At 47.5% G+C, this 19,142-nt stretch overlaps 1 protein-coding gene across 2 annotated transcripts in view; it reads right to left on the bottom strand.

Annotated features, from left to right (window-relative positions):
• Nucleotides 1-217: 217 nt before the first annotated feature.
• Nucleotides 218-19,142, bottom strand: part of LOC116983715 (solute carrier family 23 member 1-like) — a 38,856-nt gene continuing 19,931 nt past the window's right edge. For both annotated transcript variants that reach the window (XM_033037486.1, XM_033037485.1), the window contains exons 7-12: nucleotides 11,877-12,033; nucleotides 9,470-9,723; nucleotides 7,457-7,621; nucleotides 4,319-4,427; nucleotides 1,245-1,340; nucleotides 218-583 (exon numbers count right to left, since the gene is read on the bottom strand). In XM_033037486.1, the coding sequence (XP_032893377.1) occupies nucleotides 336-583; nucleotides 1,245-1,340; nucleotides 4,319-4,427; nucleotides 7,457-7,621; nucleotides 9,470-9,723; nucleotides 11,877-12,033 (1,029 nt within the window). In that variant the 3' untranslated portion in view covers nucleotides 218-335. The remainder of the gene's footprint in view (nucleotides 584-1,244; nucleotides 1,341-4,318; nucleotides 4,428-7,456; nucleotides 7,622-9,469; nucleotides 9,724-11,876; nucleotides 12,034-19,142) is intronic.

Below are 19,142 nucleotides of genomic sequence, written 5' to 3'. Positions count from 1 at the left end.
TCTAGCCTGTCCAACCCCTTAAGAATTTTGTAAGTTTCTATAAGATCCCCCCTCAATCTTGTAAATTCTAGCGAGTACAAGCCGAGTCTATCCAGTCTTTCTTCATATGAAAGTCCTGACATCCCAGGAATCAGTCTGGTAAACCTCTGTACTCATGACCTTGCCACCTGGAAAATCCCCACATCCATTCAAATCCTCGGATAGTTTTTCTTTCTTTTTTTTCCTTTAATGATACAGAAGAGTTTCAAGTGAACTCCCAATTAAATATGAATGAAATATACAACAATTTATTGCGCCATGTGATGATGTTTGATCGAATGGAACGACGCAGGTTGTTAGAACGGAGTTTCCTGATGGATTTCCAGCTCCTCCTTGTCGGGAGTTTCCTGATGGATTTCCAGCTCCTCCTTGTCGGGAGCTGCCGGCTTTGGGCAGAAGGGGATATACCGCCTCCAGGAACCTGTGCAACACCTGGTGCCGATGCCGAACGGTAGGTCGTAACAGTCGCTCTCGTTCTTGTCCTTGTCCCCCTCGTCCGTGACCGATTGCTTCCAGGCGATGATGCCCCGTTCTTTCTCTGTACCTGGGGAACAGAAGGTCATATCCCTGCCCAACGTCCCGGCGTGTGTGTGCCTGTCCTTTAGCCACAAGGGCCACATGCAAACTCCACATTGAGGGCTCCCAGCGTAGGTTTACAAGGTTAATTTCCGGGATGGCGGGACTGTCATACGCTGAGAGAATGGAGCGGCTGGGCTTGTACACTCTGGAGTTTAGAAGGATGAGAGGATATCTCATTAAAACATATAAGATTGTTAAGGGCATGGACACGCTAGAGGCAGGAAATATGTTTCCGATGTTGGGGGAGTCCAGAACCGGGGGCCACAGTTTAAGAATATTAGAACGGATAAGCCAATTAGAACGGAGACGAGGAAACACATTTTCTCGCAGAGAGTGGTGAGTCTGTGGAATTTTCTGCCTCAGAGGGCGGTGGAGGCAGGTTCTCTGGATGCTTTCAAGAGAGAGCTAGATAGGGGTCTTAAAAATAGCGTAGTCAGGGGATATGGGGAGAAGGCAGGAACGGGGTACTGATTGTGGATGATCAGCCATGATCGCATTGAATGGTGGTGCTGGCTCGAAGGGCCGAATGGCCTCCTCCTGCACTTTCCTTGTATGTGAATACTTGGCCAATAAACTTATTCATTCATTCATTCAAAACAGAGCATTGGGCCGAGACAGCAGCTTACCTGGGATGGTGTTATCTAGAAAAAAGCCCCAAAATCCTCCCACAAACATACTGGTGTTTAAAAGTACACGGAAAACTTGATCCAGCGGAAGTACTCCTAAGAAGCAGAATGGTTTGTTTTAATGTTTTGTGTACAGTCTACATAGAATCCTGGCTGAACTAAATAGGATCTTGTTGTTGTTATAACCATATAACATATAACAACCATATAACAATTACAGCACGGAAACAGGCCATCTCGGCCCTACAAGTCCGCGCCAAACAACTTTTTTCCCTTAGTCCCACCTGCCTGCACTCATACCATAACCCTCCATTCCCTTCTCATCCATATGCCTATCCAATTTATTTTTAAATGATACCAACGAACCTGCCGCCGCCACTTCCACTGGAAGCTCATTCCACACCGCTACCACTCTCTGAGTAAAGAAGTTCCCCCTCATGTTACCCCTAAACTTCTGTCCCTTAATTCTGAAGTCATGTCCTCTTGTTTGAATCTTCCCTATTCTCAAAGGGAAAAGCTTGATCACATCAACTCTGTCTATCCCTCTCATCATTTTAAAGACCTCTATCAAGTCCCCCCTTAACCTTCTGCGCTCCAGAGAATAAAGACCTAACTTATTCAACCTATCTCTGTAACTTAGTTGTTGAAACCCAGGCAACATTCTAGTAAATCTCCTCTGTACTCTCTCTATTTTGTTGACATCCTTCCTATAATTGGGCGACCAAAATTGTACACCATACTCCAGATTTGGTCTCACCAATGCCTTGTACAATTTTAACATTACATCCCAGCTTCTATACTCAATGCTCTGATTTATAAAGGCTAGCATACCAAAAGCTTTCTTTACCACCCTATCTATATGAGATTCCACCTTCAAGGAACTATGCACGGTTATTCCCAGATCCCTCTGTTCAACTGTATTCTTCAATTCCCTACCATTTATCATGTACGTCCTCTTTTGATTTGTCCTGCCAAGGTGTAACACCTCACATTTATCAGCATTAAACTCCATCTGCCATCTTTCAGCCCATTTTTCCAAATGGCCTAAATCACTCTGTAGACTTTGGAAATCCTCTTCATTATCCACAACACCCCCTATCTTGGTATCATCTGCATACTTACTAATCCAATTTACCACCCCTTCATCCAGATCATTGATGTACATGACAAACAACAAAGGACCCAACACAGATCCCTGAGGCACCCCACTAGTCACCTGCCTCCAACCCGACAAACAGCCATCCACCATTACCCTCTGGCTTCTCCCATTCAGCCACTGCTGAATCCATCTTGCTATTCCTGCATTTATACCCAACAGTTTAACCTTCTTAACCAACCTTCCATGAGGAACCTCGTCAAAGGCCTTACTAAAGTCCATATAGACAACATCCACTGCTTTACCCTCGTCAATTTCCCTAGTAACCTCTTCAAAAAATTCAAGAAGATTAGTCAAACATGACCTTCCAGGCACAAATCCATGTTGACTGTTCCTAATCAGACCCTGTTTATCCAGATGCTTATATATATTATCTCTAAGTATCTTTTCCATTAATTTGCCCACCACTGAAGTCAAACTAACAGGTCTATAATTGCTAGGTTTACTCTTAGAACCCTTTTTAAACAATGGAACAACATGCGCAGTACGCCAATCCTCGGGGACTATTCCCGTTTCTAATGACATTTGAAATATTTCTGTCATAGCGCCGGCTATTTCTACACTAACTTCCCTCAATGTCCTAGGGAATATCCTGTCAGGACCTGGAGACTTATCCACTTTTATATTTTTCAAAAGTGTCAGTACTTCTTTTACTTTGAAACTCATAGTATCCATAACTACTCCACTTGTTTCCCTTACCTCACATAATTCAATGTCCTTCTCCTTGGTGAATACCGAAGAAAAGAAATTGTTCAATATCTCCCCCATCTCTTTTGGCTCTGCAGATAGCTGCCCACTCTGTTTCTCCAATGGACCAATTTTATCCCTCGTTATCCTTTTGCTATTAATATAGCTGTAGAAACCCTTTGGATTTACTTTCACCTTACTTGCCAAAGCAACCTCATATCTTCTTTTAGCTTTTCTAATTTCTTTCTTAAGATTCTTTTTACATTCCTTATACTCCACAAGCACCTCATTTACTTCATGCTGCCTATAATTATTGTAGATCTCCCTCTTTTTCCGAACAAGATGTCCAATTTCCCTTGAAAACCAGAGCTCTTTCCAATTTTTACTGTTTCCTTTCAACCGAACAGGAACATAAAGATTCTGTACTCTTAAAATTTCCCCTATACAATAAGGAGATGCTCTAGCATTGAGGGGGTTGAGAAAGGCAAAGGGAGATGGAGATTGGGGTGTGCAGGAAGGAACAGAAGATGCTGGAATAACTCAGCGGGACAGTCCGCATCTCCGGAGAGAAGGAAAGGGTGATGTTTCGGGTCGAGACCCTTCTTCAGACTTGCATTTGGCCACGTTTCAGTAGGTTTGAGCCACCATGGCAGGTGTTGGGGCCAGACAGTGTGTTTGTGCAGGGACAGGTGGGCCTTTAGAGTCACACACAACAGAAACAGGCCCTTCGGCCCAACCCATCCATGCTGACCAAGATGCCAGCATCTATGCTAGTCCCATTTGCCCAGATTTGGCCCATATCCCTCTAAAACCTTTCCAATCCATGTACCTGCCCTAGTGTTGTTTAAACACTGCTATTGTCCCAGCCTCAACTATCTCCTCTGGCAACTAGTTCCATACACCCACCACCCGACTTTAACTATAAGGGGTAGGCCATTTAAAACTTTTTCACCCAGAAATCTGTGGAATTCTCTGCCTCAGAAGGCAGTGGAGGCTAATCCTCTGGATACTTTCAAGAGAGAGCTAGATAGAGCTCTTAAAGATAGCGGAGTCAGGGGATGTGTGGAGAAGGCAGGAACGGGGTAGTGATTGTGGATGATCAGCCATGATGATCACAGTGAAGCGGTGCTGGCTCGAAGGGCCGAATGGCCTACTCCTGCACCTATAGTCTATTGACTTGGGTAATCGTTGACAGATCTGGGCACGGACTGACACAATGATACATCCCTACCTGTCTGTATGGACTCGGGGTGCTTGTTCATCCAGTTAGGTATGACCAGGCCGGAAAACATGGAGAATCCAAAAATAAAAATATTCCTTGAACTATTCATATCCACAAACTAAAGGGCAATAAAAGGAACAGCAATCAGAGCTTGGATTTTATCATTCAGATAAATGGATATCCACAGTCCAATGGTATGAATATACACGATATATAAATGCCAAACAATTATTAATAAACATTTAAACGAGGAGAAAACTCTTGAAATTCTACACAATATAAACTCTCAACATCACAGGACATTCTGAAGTGCACTGTCATGAAACATACAAGATTGTTAAGGGCTTGGACACGCTAGAGGCAGGAAACATGTTCCCGATGTTGGGGGAGTCCAGAACCAGGTGCCACAGTTTAAGAATAAGGAGTAAGCCATTTAGAACGGAGATGAAGAAACACTTTTTCTCACAGAGAGTGGTGAGTCTGTGGAATTCTCTGCCTCAGAGGGCGGTGGAGGCCGGTTCTCTGGATGCTTTCAAGAGAGAGCTAGATAGGGCTCTTAAAGATAGCGGAGTCAGGGGATATGGGGAGAAGGCAGGAACGGGGTACTGATTGTGGATGATCAGCCATGATCACATTGAATGGCGGTGCTGGCTTCAGGGGCAGAATGGCCTCTACTCCTGCACCTATTGTCTATTGTCTGTTGTTGTGGGGAGACGGCAGGAGAATGGGATTTTGGAGGCAAAGATCAGCCACGATTGAATGGCGGACTGGACGCAATGGGCCGAATGGCCTCTAATTCTACTCCTATACCTTGTGAAGTTGTGAAGCACGTGAGGCTCACTCTGACAGATCTTCTCGGCCTCATCTAGTGGGAAGTTGCTGCTGGTTTAGATCAAGGTGTGGAGGAGATACATGGACCTTGCCCATCTCAGGCTGAGCACCATGTAGGCAGTGCCACCAGGGCACAGCTGCCAACAGGCGATGAGTGCAGCGTAAACCTTCAATATCAATGGGGATGAGGAGGAATTCTCTCAGCCAGAGGGTGGTGGTGAATCTGTGGAATTCATTGCCATGGACGGCCAAGTGAATGGTTATTTTTAAAGGAGAGGTGGACAGATTCTTGATTAGTATGTGTGTCGGGGGTTATGGGGAGAAGGGGTTGAGAGGGAGAGATAGATCAGCCATGATTGAATGGTGGGGTGGACGCGATGAGGCCTAATTCTGTTCCTATGGCTGATGACTTTATGAAAGATTCATTTCTATTCCAATAAAATTAAAGCAAATATAACATTATTTCTGGTCCAATAAAAGCACTAGAATTTGCACCTCATTTAATTCATCAGATTTGTAAAACACTAGATAGACACAAAGTGCAGGAGTAACTCTGCGGGTCAGGCAGCATCTCTACAATACTGCCTTCTGTTGCACACTCACTCACATCACTTGGTCAACACCTTCCTTATCTCCATTTTAAACTGGTGACTGGATGGAAGGTGGAGCAGAATTCTTTACACATGAATCAGAAGAAGACTCTGGGCAGGAGGTAAGGAGCATATTGTCATCCATGCATTCAATGGGTCATAAGTTGATAAGTGATAGGAGCAGAATTATCAAGTCTACTCCGCCCATTCAATCACGGCTGATATATCTCTCCCTCCTAACTCCATTCTCCTGCCGTCTCCCCATAAACCTCTGACACCCGCACTAATCAAGAATCTATCCATCTCTGCGTTAAAAATATCCACTGACTTGGCCTCCACAGCCTTCCGTGGCGAAGAATTCCACAGATTCACCACCCTCCGACTAAAGATGTTCCTCCTCATAGAAAACAGGTGCAGGAGGAGGCCATTCGGCCCTTCGAGCCAGCACCGCCAATCATTGTGATCATGGCTGATCGTCCCCTATCAATAACCCGTGCCTGCCTTCTCCCTTGACTCCACCAGCCCTTAAGGACATCTTCCTAAAGGAATGTCCTTTAATTCTGAGGCTGTGACCACTGGTCCTAGACTCTCCCACTAGTGGAAACATCCTCTCCACATCCACTCCATCCAGGCCTTTCACTATTCGGGAGGCTGAAGTGTTGGCAGTGTTTGCTAAAGTGGGAATGTTCGGCTTATACTCGCTAGAATTTAGAAGACTGAGGGGGGATCTTATAGAAACTTACAACATTCTTAAGGGGTTGGACAGGCTAGATGCAGGAAGATTGTTCCCGATGTTGGGGAAGTCCAGAACAAGGGGTCACAGTTTAAGGATAAGGGGGGAAATCTTTTAGGACCGAGATGAGAAAAACATTTTTCATACAGAGAGTGGTGAATCTCTGGAATTCTCTGCCACAGAAGGTAGTTGAGGCCAGTTCATTGGCTATATTTAAGAGGGAGTTAGATGTGGCCCTTGTGCCTAAAGGGATCAGGGGGTATGGAGAGAAGGCAGGTACAGGATACTGAGTTGGATGATCAGCCATGATCATACTGAATGGCGCAGGCTCGAAGGGCCGAATGGCCTACTCCTGCACCTATTTTCTATGTTTCTATGTATCAGGGGTTACAGGGAGAAGGCAGGAGAATTGGGTTAGGAGGGGGAGAGTTAGAACAGCCATGATTGAATGGTGGAGTAGGCCCGATGGGCCGAATGGCCCAATTCTGCTCCTGTCACCTATCAACTTGAGAAAATGACACAAAGTGCTGGAGTAACTCAACAGGTCAGGCAGCATCTCTGGGCAACATGGATAGCCAGCCGATGTTTCTGGTCAAGACCCTGCTTCAGACTGAAACATCACCTTTAGGCAGTCACAGTGGCGCAGCGGTAGAGTTGCTGCCTTACAGCAAAATGCAGCGTCAGAGACCCGGGTTCGATCCTGACTACGGGTGCTGTTTGTACGGAGTTTATACGTTCTCAGAGAGTGGTGAATCTGTGGAATTCTCTGCCACAGAAGGTAGTTGAGGCCACAGTTCATTGGCTATATTTAAGAGGGAGTTAGATGTGGCCCTTGTGGCTAAAGGGATCAGGGGGTATGGAGAGAAGGCAGGTACGGGATACTGAGTTGGATGATCAGCCATGATCATATTGAATGGCGGTGCAGGCTCGAAGGGCCGAATACTCCTGCACCTATTTTCTATGTTTGTATCGAATGTGCTTTAGGGATTGTACCTGCAGATTTGAAATTCCGACGGCTGTGATAATTCCGAACATCACCATCAACATCCCGCCAATCACCGGTTGTGGGATGGTGCTGAAAACGGCTCCGATTTTAACAAGCAGTCCCACGCAAAGCATTAACAATCCGCTGGTTAGAATAACCACGCGACTGCCCACCTGAAAGCAAAGAGAACGAGAGGCATTGCACCCGGAGATCCCAGCTCCACACTCAGACGTTAGAACGGAGACGAGGAAACATTTTTTCTCACAGAGAGTGGTGAGTCTGTGGAATTCTCTGCCTCAGAGGGTGGTGGAGGCATGTTCTCTGGATGCTTTCAAGAGAGAGCTAGATAGGGGTCTTAAAAATAGCGGAGTCAGGGGATATGGGGAGAAGGCAGGAACGGGGTACTGATTGGGGATGATCAGCCATGATCACATTGAATGGCGGTGCTTGCTTGAAGGGCTGAATGGCCTACTCCTGCATCTAGTGGCTATTGTAATTCTTCTCTAAACAACATTATCAATTTACGGCAATGAGCTACACAGAGACGTGGATTGGTCATAAGTGAGAGGAGTAGAATTAGGCCATTCGACCCATCGAGTCTACTCCGACATTCAATCATGGCTGATCTCTGCCTCCTGATTCCATTTTCCCGCCATCTTCCCATAACCCTTGACACCCGTTCTAATCAAGAATATGTCCAGAACAAGGGGTCACAGTTGAAGGATAAGAGGGAAGTCTTTTAGGACCGAGATGAGAAAATCATTTTTTACACAGAGAGTGGTGAATCTGTGGAATTCTCTGCCACAGAAGGTAGTTGAGGCCAGTTCATTGGCTATATTTAAGAAGGAGTTAGATGTGGCCCTTGTGGCTAAAGGGATCAGGGGGTACGGAGAGAAGGCAGGTACAGGATACTGAGTTGGATGATCAGCCATGATCATATCGAATGGAGGTGCAGGCTCGAAGGGCCGAATGGCCTACTCCTGCACCTATTTTCTATGTTTCTATGTTACTTCTGCCTTAAAAATATCCACTGACTTGGCCTCTACAGCCCTCAGTGGCAATGAGTTCCACAGATTAACTCCCCTCTGACTAAAGAAATTCCTCCTCACCTCTTTTCTAAAAGAGCGCCCTTTAATTCTGGGGCTATGACCTCTGGTCCTAGACTCTCCCACCCGTGGAAATGTCCATAGGACAGGTTTGGAGGGATGTGGACAAAACACAGGCTGGTGGGACTAGTGTAGCTGGGACATTGTTGGCCAGTGTGGGCAAGTTGGGCCGAAGGGCCTGTTTCCACACTGTATCACTCTATGACTAGTGTAGCTGGGACATTGTTGTCGTGTGGGCAAGTTGGGCCGAAGGGCCTGTTTCCACACTGTATCACTCTATGACTAGTGTAGCTGGGACATGTTGGCCGGTGTGGGCAAGTTGGGACGAAGGGCCTGTTTCCACACTGTATCACTCTATGACTAGTGTAGCTGGGACATGTTGGCCGGTGTGGGCAAGTTGGGCCGAAGGGCCTGTTTCCACACTGTATCACTCTATGACTAGTGTAGCTGGGACATTGTTGGCCAGTGTGGGCAAGTTGGGCCGAAGGGCCTGTTTCCACACTGTATCACTCTATGACTAGTGTAGCTGGGACATTGTTGGCCAGTGTGGGCAAGTTGGGCCGAAGGGCCTGTTTCCACACTGTATCATTCTATGTCTATGACTCTAACTGCGTGCTAGAGAAACTCAGCAGGTCAGGCAGCATCTGTGGAAATGGAATGGACACACAATGTTTCAGATTGGGATGTTTCAGGTGTAGAAGGAATAGATGACAAGATGGAAAGTATAAAGTTGGATTGGATTTGTGGCGACACAAGGAACTCCAGACACTGGGACCTTCTGCAAACTCGACGTGTCAGGCAGCATCTGTGGAGGGAATAGACCGGCGATGCTTCAGGTCGGGACCCTTCTTCAGACTGCTTGTAGTGGAGGCGAGAATGCTGGAACAATGTGCTGCCCCCCGCTACAGTGCCTACCTTGGTGATGCCCAGAGCGCCCACGTTCTCGCTGTACGAGGTGGTTCCGTTGCCTGTCCCCCACGCCCCCGCCAGCAGGCAGCCGATCCCTTCGATGCCGATCCCACGATTGATGGCTTCTCTGGTGGGGAGAGGAGCGCCGCAGAGCCGGGCGCAGGCGTGGTAGTCTCCCACAGACTCGATCATCGACGACACCACGCCGGCCAGAATGCCAAAGGTGCCAGCCAGGCTGACTGTCGGCAAGCCCCACTGCCCTGAACACAGAGACACAGCATGAGGTTCATAGATACACCATGGAAACTGCAAATACATGGGAACCATCATCTCCAGCCTCTTCCCCCCAAGCCTCACAACAGCCTGATGTGATTGATCGATCAACTGACTGATTCATTGATGAAATAATTGATTGATCGATTGATTGTTCGATTCAGTGTGGAAACAGGCCCTTCGGCCCACCGAGTCCATGCCGCCCATTGATCGCTCATTCACACTGGCTCCATGTAATCTCACTGTCGTTCCCATTCCCCGCACACTCGGGGTGATTTACACGGGCTGACTACCCGCTCGCCTTTGGGATGTGGGAGGAAACCGGAGCACACGGAGGAAACCCACACGCTCACAGGGAGAACGTGCAAACTCCACACAGACGGCACCGGGGGTCAGGATCGAACCCCTGTCTCTGGCGCTGTGAGGCAGCGGCTCTACCCGCTGCGCCACCGTGCCGCCCTTAAGGCTCTTTACTACCCTTGTTGCTATTGAAGTCAGCGTGGAGGCAACGGCTGGCCATCTTCCCTCTCCAGGGTCTGGTTAAGACACAGTTAAGACTAGTAACACCAGGGGGAACCAGGCTCTGTACTTAGCGAAGGTGCTTGTTAGTTTTCAGTAGCGTCCTATCTGCATCCTAGATTGGGCATCTTGAAAGTGGAGTGAGCAATACTGCTGGGTATATCAGGCATGCAGTTTTAATTCAGCAATCAGCTTACCGCCACTTAAGCCAGCAATATTAGATGCAACAACACAGTAGAGATACATTAGTCAATGCGTTGATGGGAACTGTGTATGTTTTTACAATTTGAGGAAATACATTTTGATCGCAACTCTTAAAACATCTCGAATGAGAGAATCACAAGGTAGTTTTAGGTATTTGGATACACAAGGAACTGCAGATGCTGCTTTATAACAAAAGACAAAGTGCTGGAGGCACTCAGTGGGTCAGGCAGCATCTGTGGAGAATGCGGAGAGTGGATGTTTCGGGGTCGGGACCCTTCTTCAGACTGATCGTGGAGGGGGGGAGAAAACTGGAAGAGGGGTGGGGGCAGACCAAAGCTTCAAACAGTCTGAGGAAGGACCCCGACCCGAAATGTCACTTGTCTAAGAGGAGGCTTTTGCCACGTGGCTTTGGGGTGAGAAGAGGAAATTTAAAGGAGATGTTCGGGGCAAGTATTTTTTATGTGGGGTCTTGGCACATGCTGGTGGCAGATACAATAGTGGCATTTATGTGGCTATTTGATGTCAAGGCAGGGGATGGATGGATATAGACCATGTGTGGACTCCGGAAATTAGTTTGTCATGACATCACGTTCAGCACGGACATTGTGGGCCGAAGGGCCTGTTCCTTCCTGTGCTGTACTGTTCCACAGCGGGTCAGGCGGTATCTCTGGAGGACATGGGTGGGAGACATTTTGGGATGCGAAACATCACCTATCCATGTTCTCCATCGATGCTGCCTGACCCGCTGAGTTCCTCCAGCACTTTTTTGTCTTCTTTTGCATCTGCATTTCCTTGTGTCTCCACTGCATATTCGATGTAGTAAAGTGTTGTTTGTTAGCGCTCCAGTTTAATGCTTTGGGGCGCAACCATGTATTGGAGGGACCTGCTGATGAAGGTAGGCTATCAACAGCTTCCAGACACCAATGGGACGGGGTTTGGCCTGTTTCCGTGCTGTAATTGTTATATGGTTATATTATATGAAAGGAATGGAGGGTTATGGTCTGAGTGCAGGTAGATGGGACTAGGTGAGAGTAAAGCCCCTGTCCCACTTAGGAAACCTGAACGGAAACCTCTGGAGACTTTGCGCCCCACCCAAGGTTTCCGTGCGGTTCCCGGAGGTTGCAGGTGGTTGCCGGAGGTTGCAGGTAGTGGAAGCAGGTAGGGAGACTGACAAAAACCTCCGGGAACCGCATGGAAACCTTGGGTGGGGCACAAAGTCTCCAGAGGTTTCCGTTCAGGTTTCCTAAGTGGGACAGGGGCATAAGTGTTTGGCACGGACTAGAAGTTCCGTGCTGTAATTGTTATATGGTTAATAAATGTCCGGTCTCCTGATAGCACTTGGGGCCTTGAATGTGTATGTTAAACAAGGAGGAATTCCGATCAAGTGTACAACAGCAACTGAATATGTTTTGCCTACCAGGGTATGGAATTCGAAACCATTCAACTCGACTGATAACATCGCTCTTTAAATCGGTTCTTGCGTAATATCCGTAGACGTTGGGATCATCAGGAAATACGTTAAAATAAGTCAGGATAAAACTAATGACCCATGAGATCCCAATCCCAAAAAGCACCTGCACACAACATCAAATAATGAAAATCTTCTTTAACGTAATTGCACTGCGTCAGAATAATCACAACTCGTTAGATTATGCCGCGTTGGTCGAGACCACCGAGGATACGATGCTCGAGGTGTCAGCTGCTCTACATCGGTGAGACCAATCGCAGGCTCGGCGATCGCTTCACCCAACACCTCCGCTCGGTTCGCAATAACCAACCTGATCTCCCGGTGGCTCAGCACTTCAACTCCCCCTCCCATTCCGAATCTGACCTTTCTGTCCTGGGCCTCCTCCATGGCCAGAGTGAGGCCCACCGCAAACTGGAGGAGCAGCACCTCATATTTTGCTTGGGCAGTTTACACCCCAGCGGTATGAACATTGACTTCTCCAATTTCAGGTAGTCCTTGCTTTCTCCCTCTGCGAGTCGGGTCGGGTCCGGTTACTGAAATGGTTGAAAAAAAGGCCCACGTTCCGCTCCGTTGCGTACTACACGTCAGCCCATTGCATTTAGAAGGAGCGGTCTATCTTGCTCCACTATAGGATCTTTGTGCTTCTGTGTTTATCCCATTTGTTACTTTTTTGTTACTTTAGTTTAGAGATACAGCGCGGAAACAGGCCCTTCGGCCCACCGAGCCCGTGCAGGCCAGCGATCCCCCCCGTACACTAGCACGAGGGATCGTTCATAGTTTTATCAAAACCAATTATCCATCAAACCCGCACGTCTTTGGTGTGTGGGAGGGAACCGGAGCACCCGGAGAAAACCCACGCAATCACGGGGAGAGCGTACAAACTCCGTACAGACAGCACCCGTAGTCGGGATGTAACCCGGGTCTCTGGCGCTGTGAGGCAGCAACTCTACCGCTGCGCCACCGTGCTGCCCAATAAAATAATATTCTCTGATTTTGCAAAAAGGCACCATTTTAAAATAACTAATCTAACACAAGGCATATTTTGTTGGTAGTTCATGATAATGTGGGTTTCTGAACGATGCTGGAAATAGGAATCGTTGCAATTGTGAATAAACTAAACGTTAAGAATCCTGCGCGGATTTGTACGTTCTCCGTGTGGCCACGCGGGTTTCCTCTGGCTGCTCCGTATTCCACCCCCCGCCACGGGTACCATGTAATCCCGTGCTACCTGCTCCATGGTCGGATAGTCGGCGACTAAACCGTCTCCCCCACCTGGTTTGCCAGGCGAGGAGGGGGCTGTGGACCCCCAGCAGGACCAAAAACAAGACCTGCTAAAGGGCGGATGAGCTTCTAGCGAGCTAACGGCCATCCACACTTCAGTAGAAGTTGCGATCACTGTCGTACACGGCATTGTAAGGAATGATGATAAAGCACACTCACACCAACATCCTAGACTTCCAGGGGCGGAGTCCGCAGGAACTGGAGGACAGTTTCTCTAAACGCGCTGTTTCTCTAACTGAAAAAGGTGACATTTTGGGTCAGGACCCTTGTTCACACTCCGACCCAAAGCCTTGCCTATCCACGTTCTCCAGCAATGCTGCCTAACGTTCTGAGTTCCTCCAGCACTTTGTTTCTTTTTTTGTTTGTAAACCAGCCTCTGCAGTTGCTTGGTTCTAATTCTAACTGGGCTTGGATCCACTGTTGCGGTGTAATACTGAGCGAGTCCGCAGAATGATTGGGGAGGGAATCGGAGGCGTTGTGACTCCAAGACTGGTGGTGTTTCTCCATGGTGGCACCGAGAGAAATAATCGCCTTGTCTAACATCTAACTGTGATTGAGGCAGTGCAGCGTAGCTTCACAAGATTGATCCCTGGGATGGCGGGACTGTCAGATGAGGACAGATTGAAAAGACTAGGCTTGTATTCACTGGAGTTTAGAAGGATGAGGGGGAATCTTATAGAAACATATAAAATAGTAAGATTAAACGAGAACTTACCAGTTTGAAGTTTGATCCTTATTTTATGAGGAGGAACGTTGAGGGACTACGTGAAGAACCCGCTTACGACGCATGCGTGTCATTCTTCAAAGCAGCGGTGTGGAATCACAGATAACTATAATGACTAAACATAGTAAGATTAGACAACAGATAGCAGTTCAGACTATGATCAAGGGTGGGAGCGGAGGGCACGTAGTTCCTCAACGTTCCTCCTCATAAAATAAGGATCAAACTTCAAACTGGTAAGTTCTCGTTTAATCTTACTATTTTACTTCGGAGTCACGTGAGTGACTACGTGAAGATTTTAAAGCTCTGTGATTTCATGCCGTGGAACGAGTCCATGCATCACATCTGCCTTGATTTTTGGGGAGAGTGGAGTTAACAACATTAGACATCAATACGATATTGAAATCCAACAGTAAAATTATGAACACCAATTATTGCCCCTATTTATGGGTCTATTATATTACAGAACTTAAATTTGTTTCTGTAAATGTTTCAGGTTCAATGACTGGTTTGTTATAAAGTCGTTGGAAAATTCCTCCGTTGGCCATCCTGCTGTCTTGAGGATTTGGTCCATTGGTACGTCCAACTTCATAGCTGCTAATGTAGCTGCAGCCCTGGTGGAGTGAGATTTGAAATGCTAGTTCCCACTCCAGCCTATTTAGGACTTGTTTTAGCCATCCAGAGATGGTCTGGACTGTCACTGTTTTAAATGGCTGTTAGTAGCTGATTAAAGTGATATTCCTCCCCTCTGATGATCTTAGTATACTTCAAGTATGATAGTAAGTGTGTTATAATACAGAGACGACCATCTGTTGGGTAGACCCTGAATTCTGTTTTTTAGGCCTGCTGACCCCGGTCTGTTCTGTATGACTATTACACTGATGTAAACCATAAATTCCAGATGAATTAATCATGTTGTCCAACCTTGTTTTCTGTGGTGACTGGACCCTTGTGGCGTGACTAGGACCATCAGCATGACTGTTTTCATAGTCAGTTCCCGTAGGAACAGAGCTGTAGCTGGAGACCAGTTTCTTAACATGGTCAGTACAATGCTCACATCCCATATTTGGGAGTACCTGGTTCTTGGGGACTAATTTTAAAATGCCCCTCATGAGTTTGTTTACCAGGGTTTGTCCCAACAGAATGCCGCTCTGTACCTTCATTCCAGCATCTGCAGTTCCCTTTTGAACACCTTCAACAGGTATATTGACAGAGCACCTCTGGCGCAGTTGATGGCACTATGACTGAGCCTCTCATCGTAATGGAGGCTTGCCAGGAATTCCAGAACAGACGGGATGTTCATAGATCTGTGGGTGATGATTATTGTTGTGACAGTACTTCCCATTACTAGATGATACCAAGTACTGATGTTTAGGTGGACTGTCTGTGACCCGCTGAAATAATTCCGCATTCGGTCCGTCAGTCCCAGGTGTAGAAGAGGTGCTTCCAACTCTAAATAAATAGGTTAATATATAATAGTGACGGGTAACTCCCCTTGTTGCGGGAAGACCCAGTAAGTTAGGTCTATGATGGATGGTGATGTATGGTTCTGACCCATGTTGATATCACCAGTACCTCTGGTTGCGTAGGGCAATCAGGTATTATCCAAATTCGAGACGTGAAGTCTATAGTTTCTTCCTAAATAACCGACTGATGAGGCAAAAGGGAGGGATGCATAAATGATCCCCCAATCAGCGAAGATACATCTGAACCACTGCCCCAGGTTCTGGCTCCCAAGAACATAATTTGATAACTGGTAAGAGCATGGATGTGAATAGGTCGTTATCTGGTGTTCCATACCAGCTGTTCCAGCAATACATATTTTATCCAACATCCATACAGAGTTTTTAGACTTAGCGTGACCTGTTGTCTGCCACTAAATTCAGTTTTCCTGGTAGTTGGAAGCTGATATCCAATCTCTATCTGGATACGCTATTAATCCAGATTAATAGAGACAGTGACTCTAAGACTATTGCCTGCATCACAGTGTGGAGGTACCCGGTGAACTCACCGCGGCGGATGCCAGCCCGTGTCCATTGTGTGCTGCTAGTATTACATGTATGGCTGCAGGCAACAACATCTCGTTCAGCCCGAAAGGTCTGATTGACAAGGATTCAATTCAATTCACAAATATTGTTGGCCAGATAGTCTCATGGTGTCGATATGTTTCTACCCATATGGTTGACATATGCTACCCCGGTGGTGTTGTCAATTTGTAGATTAACATACTGGTGATATAACCCAAAACAATTTGACTTAAAGCCATGACTAGCTCTCACTTCCCCAGGTATATATGCCCAACGTTAGTAGTGATGCCTCTTGAGCATTCCATCTCCCCCACAGCTGGAGATGGAATTAGTAGCATCCCAATCCAAGGCCCATCAGTATGTGGTTCCATAGACGGATAACTGTGTTTGGTTGTTTCATAAGTCGGTCAGAATGACCCCCACATAATTTCTTGAGTGACGCGTGTAGCGCTCTGTACTATGATTATGTAAAGGTCCGATATCATGTGGCTGTCACACAGCCCCTAATGCCAATTATTCTACTACCAGTCTGATGGCTGGTTTAGTTCCCTGGAAGCCTCCATAAAGGCTGTACCCTTTCTTACGGCAAAGTTACTGCCATGTGAAGTGTGTTAACGGTGGATCGCAGATGATCTGTTGTGTTAAATACATCTGTGGGCACCTTCAATGAGTCCTATATAGCAAGCGTATTTTAATACCATGCTTGCCATGTAGTACCCTAGGATCAATCCCTTAGTTGCACCAAAGGTTCCCATTTGTAATGAATATAAAGTACGAAGTATTCAAATTAGTCAATCTAAGATGAAGTGGTAACCAGCTCTAAATTATGAGAAGGATATTTAGGACACGAATCCCTGTGGATGTCCTCCATAAGTCCTATAATATATGGGCACTGTAGTTCAGTATGCGCTTTAGTTGTTTCTTTCCCTGTAAGCATGAACATTCAGTTCGGTACATGCTGAACTGGAGGGTAATGGAATGAAGAATTCTAAGGTATACCCCTGTACTTCTGAATTTTAAGTGTCGGTAGAATAATTCTATGCATACAGATAGATCTGTTATCCACTACCAACCTCCCTGGTTCCTATTAGTAGGTCAGTTACTATTTCGGCATCCTCCGTGGTCGTTGAGGTGCCGGTGTCTGATGAGGGTAGCACATTTCTCAGGAAGTAGTTTTTAAGACGTTCCTTAATGTGTCCCAGAGTTCCCTCGATGTGAAGATCTTTCCCTGTTAAGATAAGATGCCTCCAAATTTTAATATTGGAGGTTGGGAGGTTCCAGGTTTTCATCTGTTAGGACTTAGAACATTCTTTCGTTTCAATTCCCTGCCCTATCATGTTTAGGTTGATACTGGGAACATTCAGGTTTTGCAGTTCCCTGATGGTAAGTGTTTTCCCATAGGGTTTCCGCACCCTAAGTGTACTAGGGGTATGTTCTGCTCCTCTGTTCAAGTGGAGCCCAAACTTGACCCCCTATACTCCCCTCTGATGAGGGAGAACACTGTGCAGCCCTACAAGAGGTACTGCTGTAGGACTTACTAGCTGCCCCTCTGTGACTAGTCTCCATCTCATGGAGCTGCCACTTACATGCTCCAACAGCCGCTCCAGCTGGTCCCGATGCTCTCGGGCACCCAACCGGCTCCAATGCACATGATCACTGGCCATCGCGGCTGCTCCTGAAGCCGTTACTCCTGAGGCTGCTCTTGCTGCAGCTCCTGCAGCCTCCCAGGATTGAATCTCGGTGTTCCCCTCTGATGAGTGAGAAACTCTGTGCCGCCCCACAAGGAGTACTGCTGTGGGGCTTATTAGTTGCCCACTGTGGCTTTGCCACTTTGGAGTATTTCCACTCTGCAGCCCCACAAGGGGTACTGCTCCTGCAGCCGGTCCAACCGTCTCCAATGCTCTCGGGCAATGGCCGCTCCCTGCTGCTCTTTATCCTGCATGCTGCAGCCGCTCCAACCGACCTCGGTGCTCACGGGCACCGGCCGCTCACGGCTGCTGGTCATGCTGCAGCCGCTCCAACCAACCCCGGTGCTCACGGGCACTGGTCGCTCGCGGCTGCTTGCCATCTCCTCCAGCCGCTCAAACCGACCCCCATGCACACGGGCACTGGTCGCTCGCGGCTGCTCCTCTCCCGACCGGCCGGGGCCGGCGCGGGAGCGAAGTCGGGAGCGAAATCGGGCACAGCTGTTCCCATTACGGGAGATCAGCGTGCCGTTTGCTGCTGCTGCTGCTGCCGGCTGCCCGCAATTTTGCAGGTTCTCCCCCGCCAGCTTTCTCGCTCCTTCCAGCGCCTCGGACCCATGTATAGGTCCGTGGGGCTGTAGTCCGAGTCGTCGGAAATGACTGCTCCAGACATGCTCCACCGCTGTCGGCGTGCTCCTGGAGCTGAAGTCGGCTCCGGCTCCCGTTTTAAGGGAGATAGCAGTGCCCCGGCCGTTGCTGGCTTCCTGCAGTTCTGCAGACTCTCCCCAGCCAGATCTCATCAGCCTTCTGTAGAAAGAAAAAAGGTAAGTAAAAGAAACGACGTTCCCTCACCTTACTGTTGCAGGTTCAACCCCTGCCGTTTGGGAGGAACGTCCTTCCTCCAGCAATGACGAGTTCGAATGCGTGTAGCGTAATGCCACGCATGCGTCGTAAGCGGGTTCTTCACGTAGTCACTCACGTGACTCCGAAGTAAAATTATAAAAGGACTGGACAAGCTAGATGCAGGAAAAATATTCCCAATGTGGGGCGAGTCCAGAACCAGGGGCCACACAGTCTTAGAATAAAGGGGAGGTCATTTAAGACTGAGGTGAGGAAAAACTTTTCCACCCAGAGAGTTGTGAATTTATGGAATTCCCTGCCACAGAGGGCAGTGGAGGCCAAGTCACTGGATGGATTTAAGAGAGAGTTAGATAGAGCTCTAGGGGCTAGTGGAGTCAAGGGATATGGGGAGAAGGCAGGCACGGCTTATTGATAGGGGACGATCAGCCGTGATCACAATGAATGGCGGTGCAGGCTCGAAGGGCCGAATGGCCTCCTCCTGCACCTATTTTCTATGTTTCTAACAAAGACCCAGCGATCTTATTTGTGTGCGTCCTCTGCTGCCTGAGGAAATAAATAATTGTTCTTCCCATTCCAACATGCCTCGGGTACGAACACAAAAAGCCTCGAGACAATGACCACACATTTCACGATAAATGCA

This window comes from Amblyraja radiata, chromosome 19 (genome assembly GCF_010909765.2).
Source record: "Amblyraja radiata isolate CabotCenter1 chromosome 19, sAmbRad1.1.pri, whole genome shotgun sequence".
Lineage (NCBI taxonomy): Eukaryota > Metazoa > Chordata > Chondrichthyes > Rajiformes > Rajidae > Amblyraja > Amblyraja radiata.
This window is presented reverse-complemented; position numbering and strand designations above follow the sequence as displayed.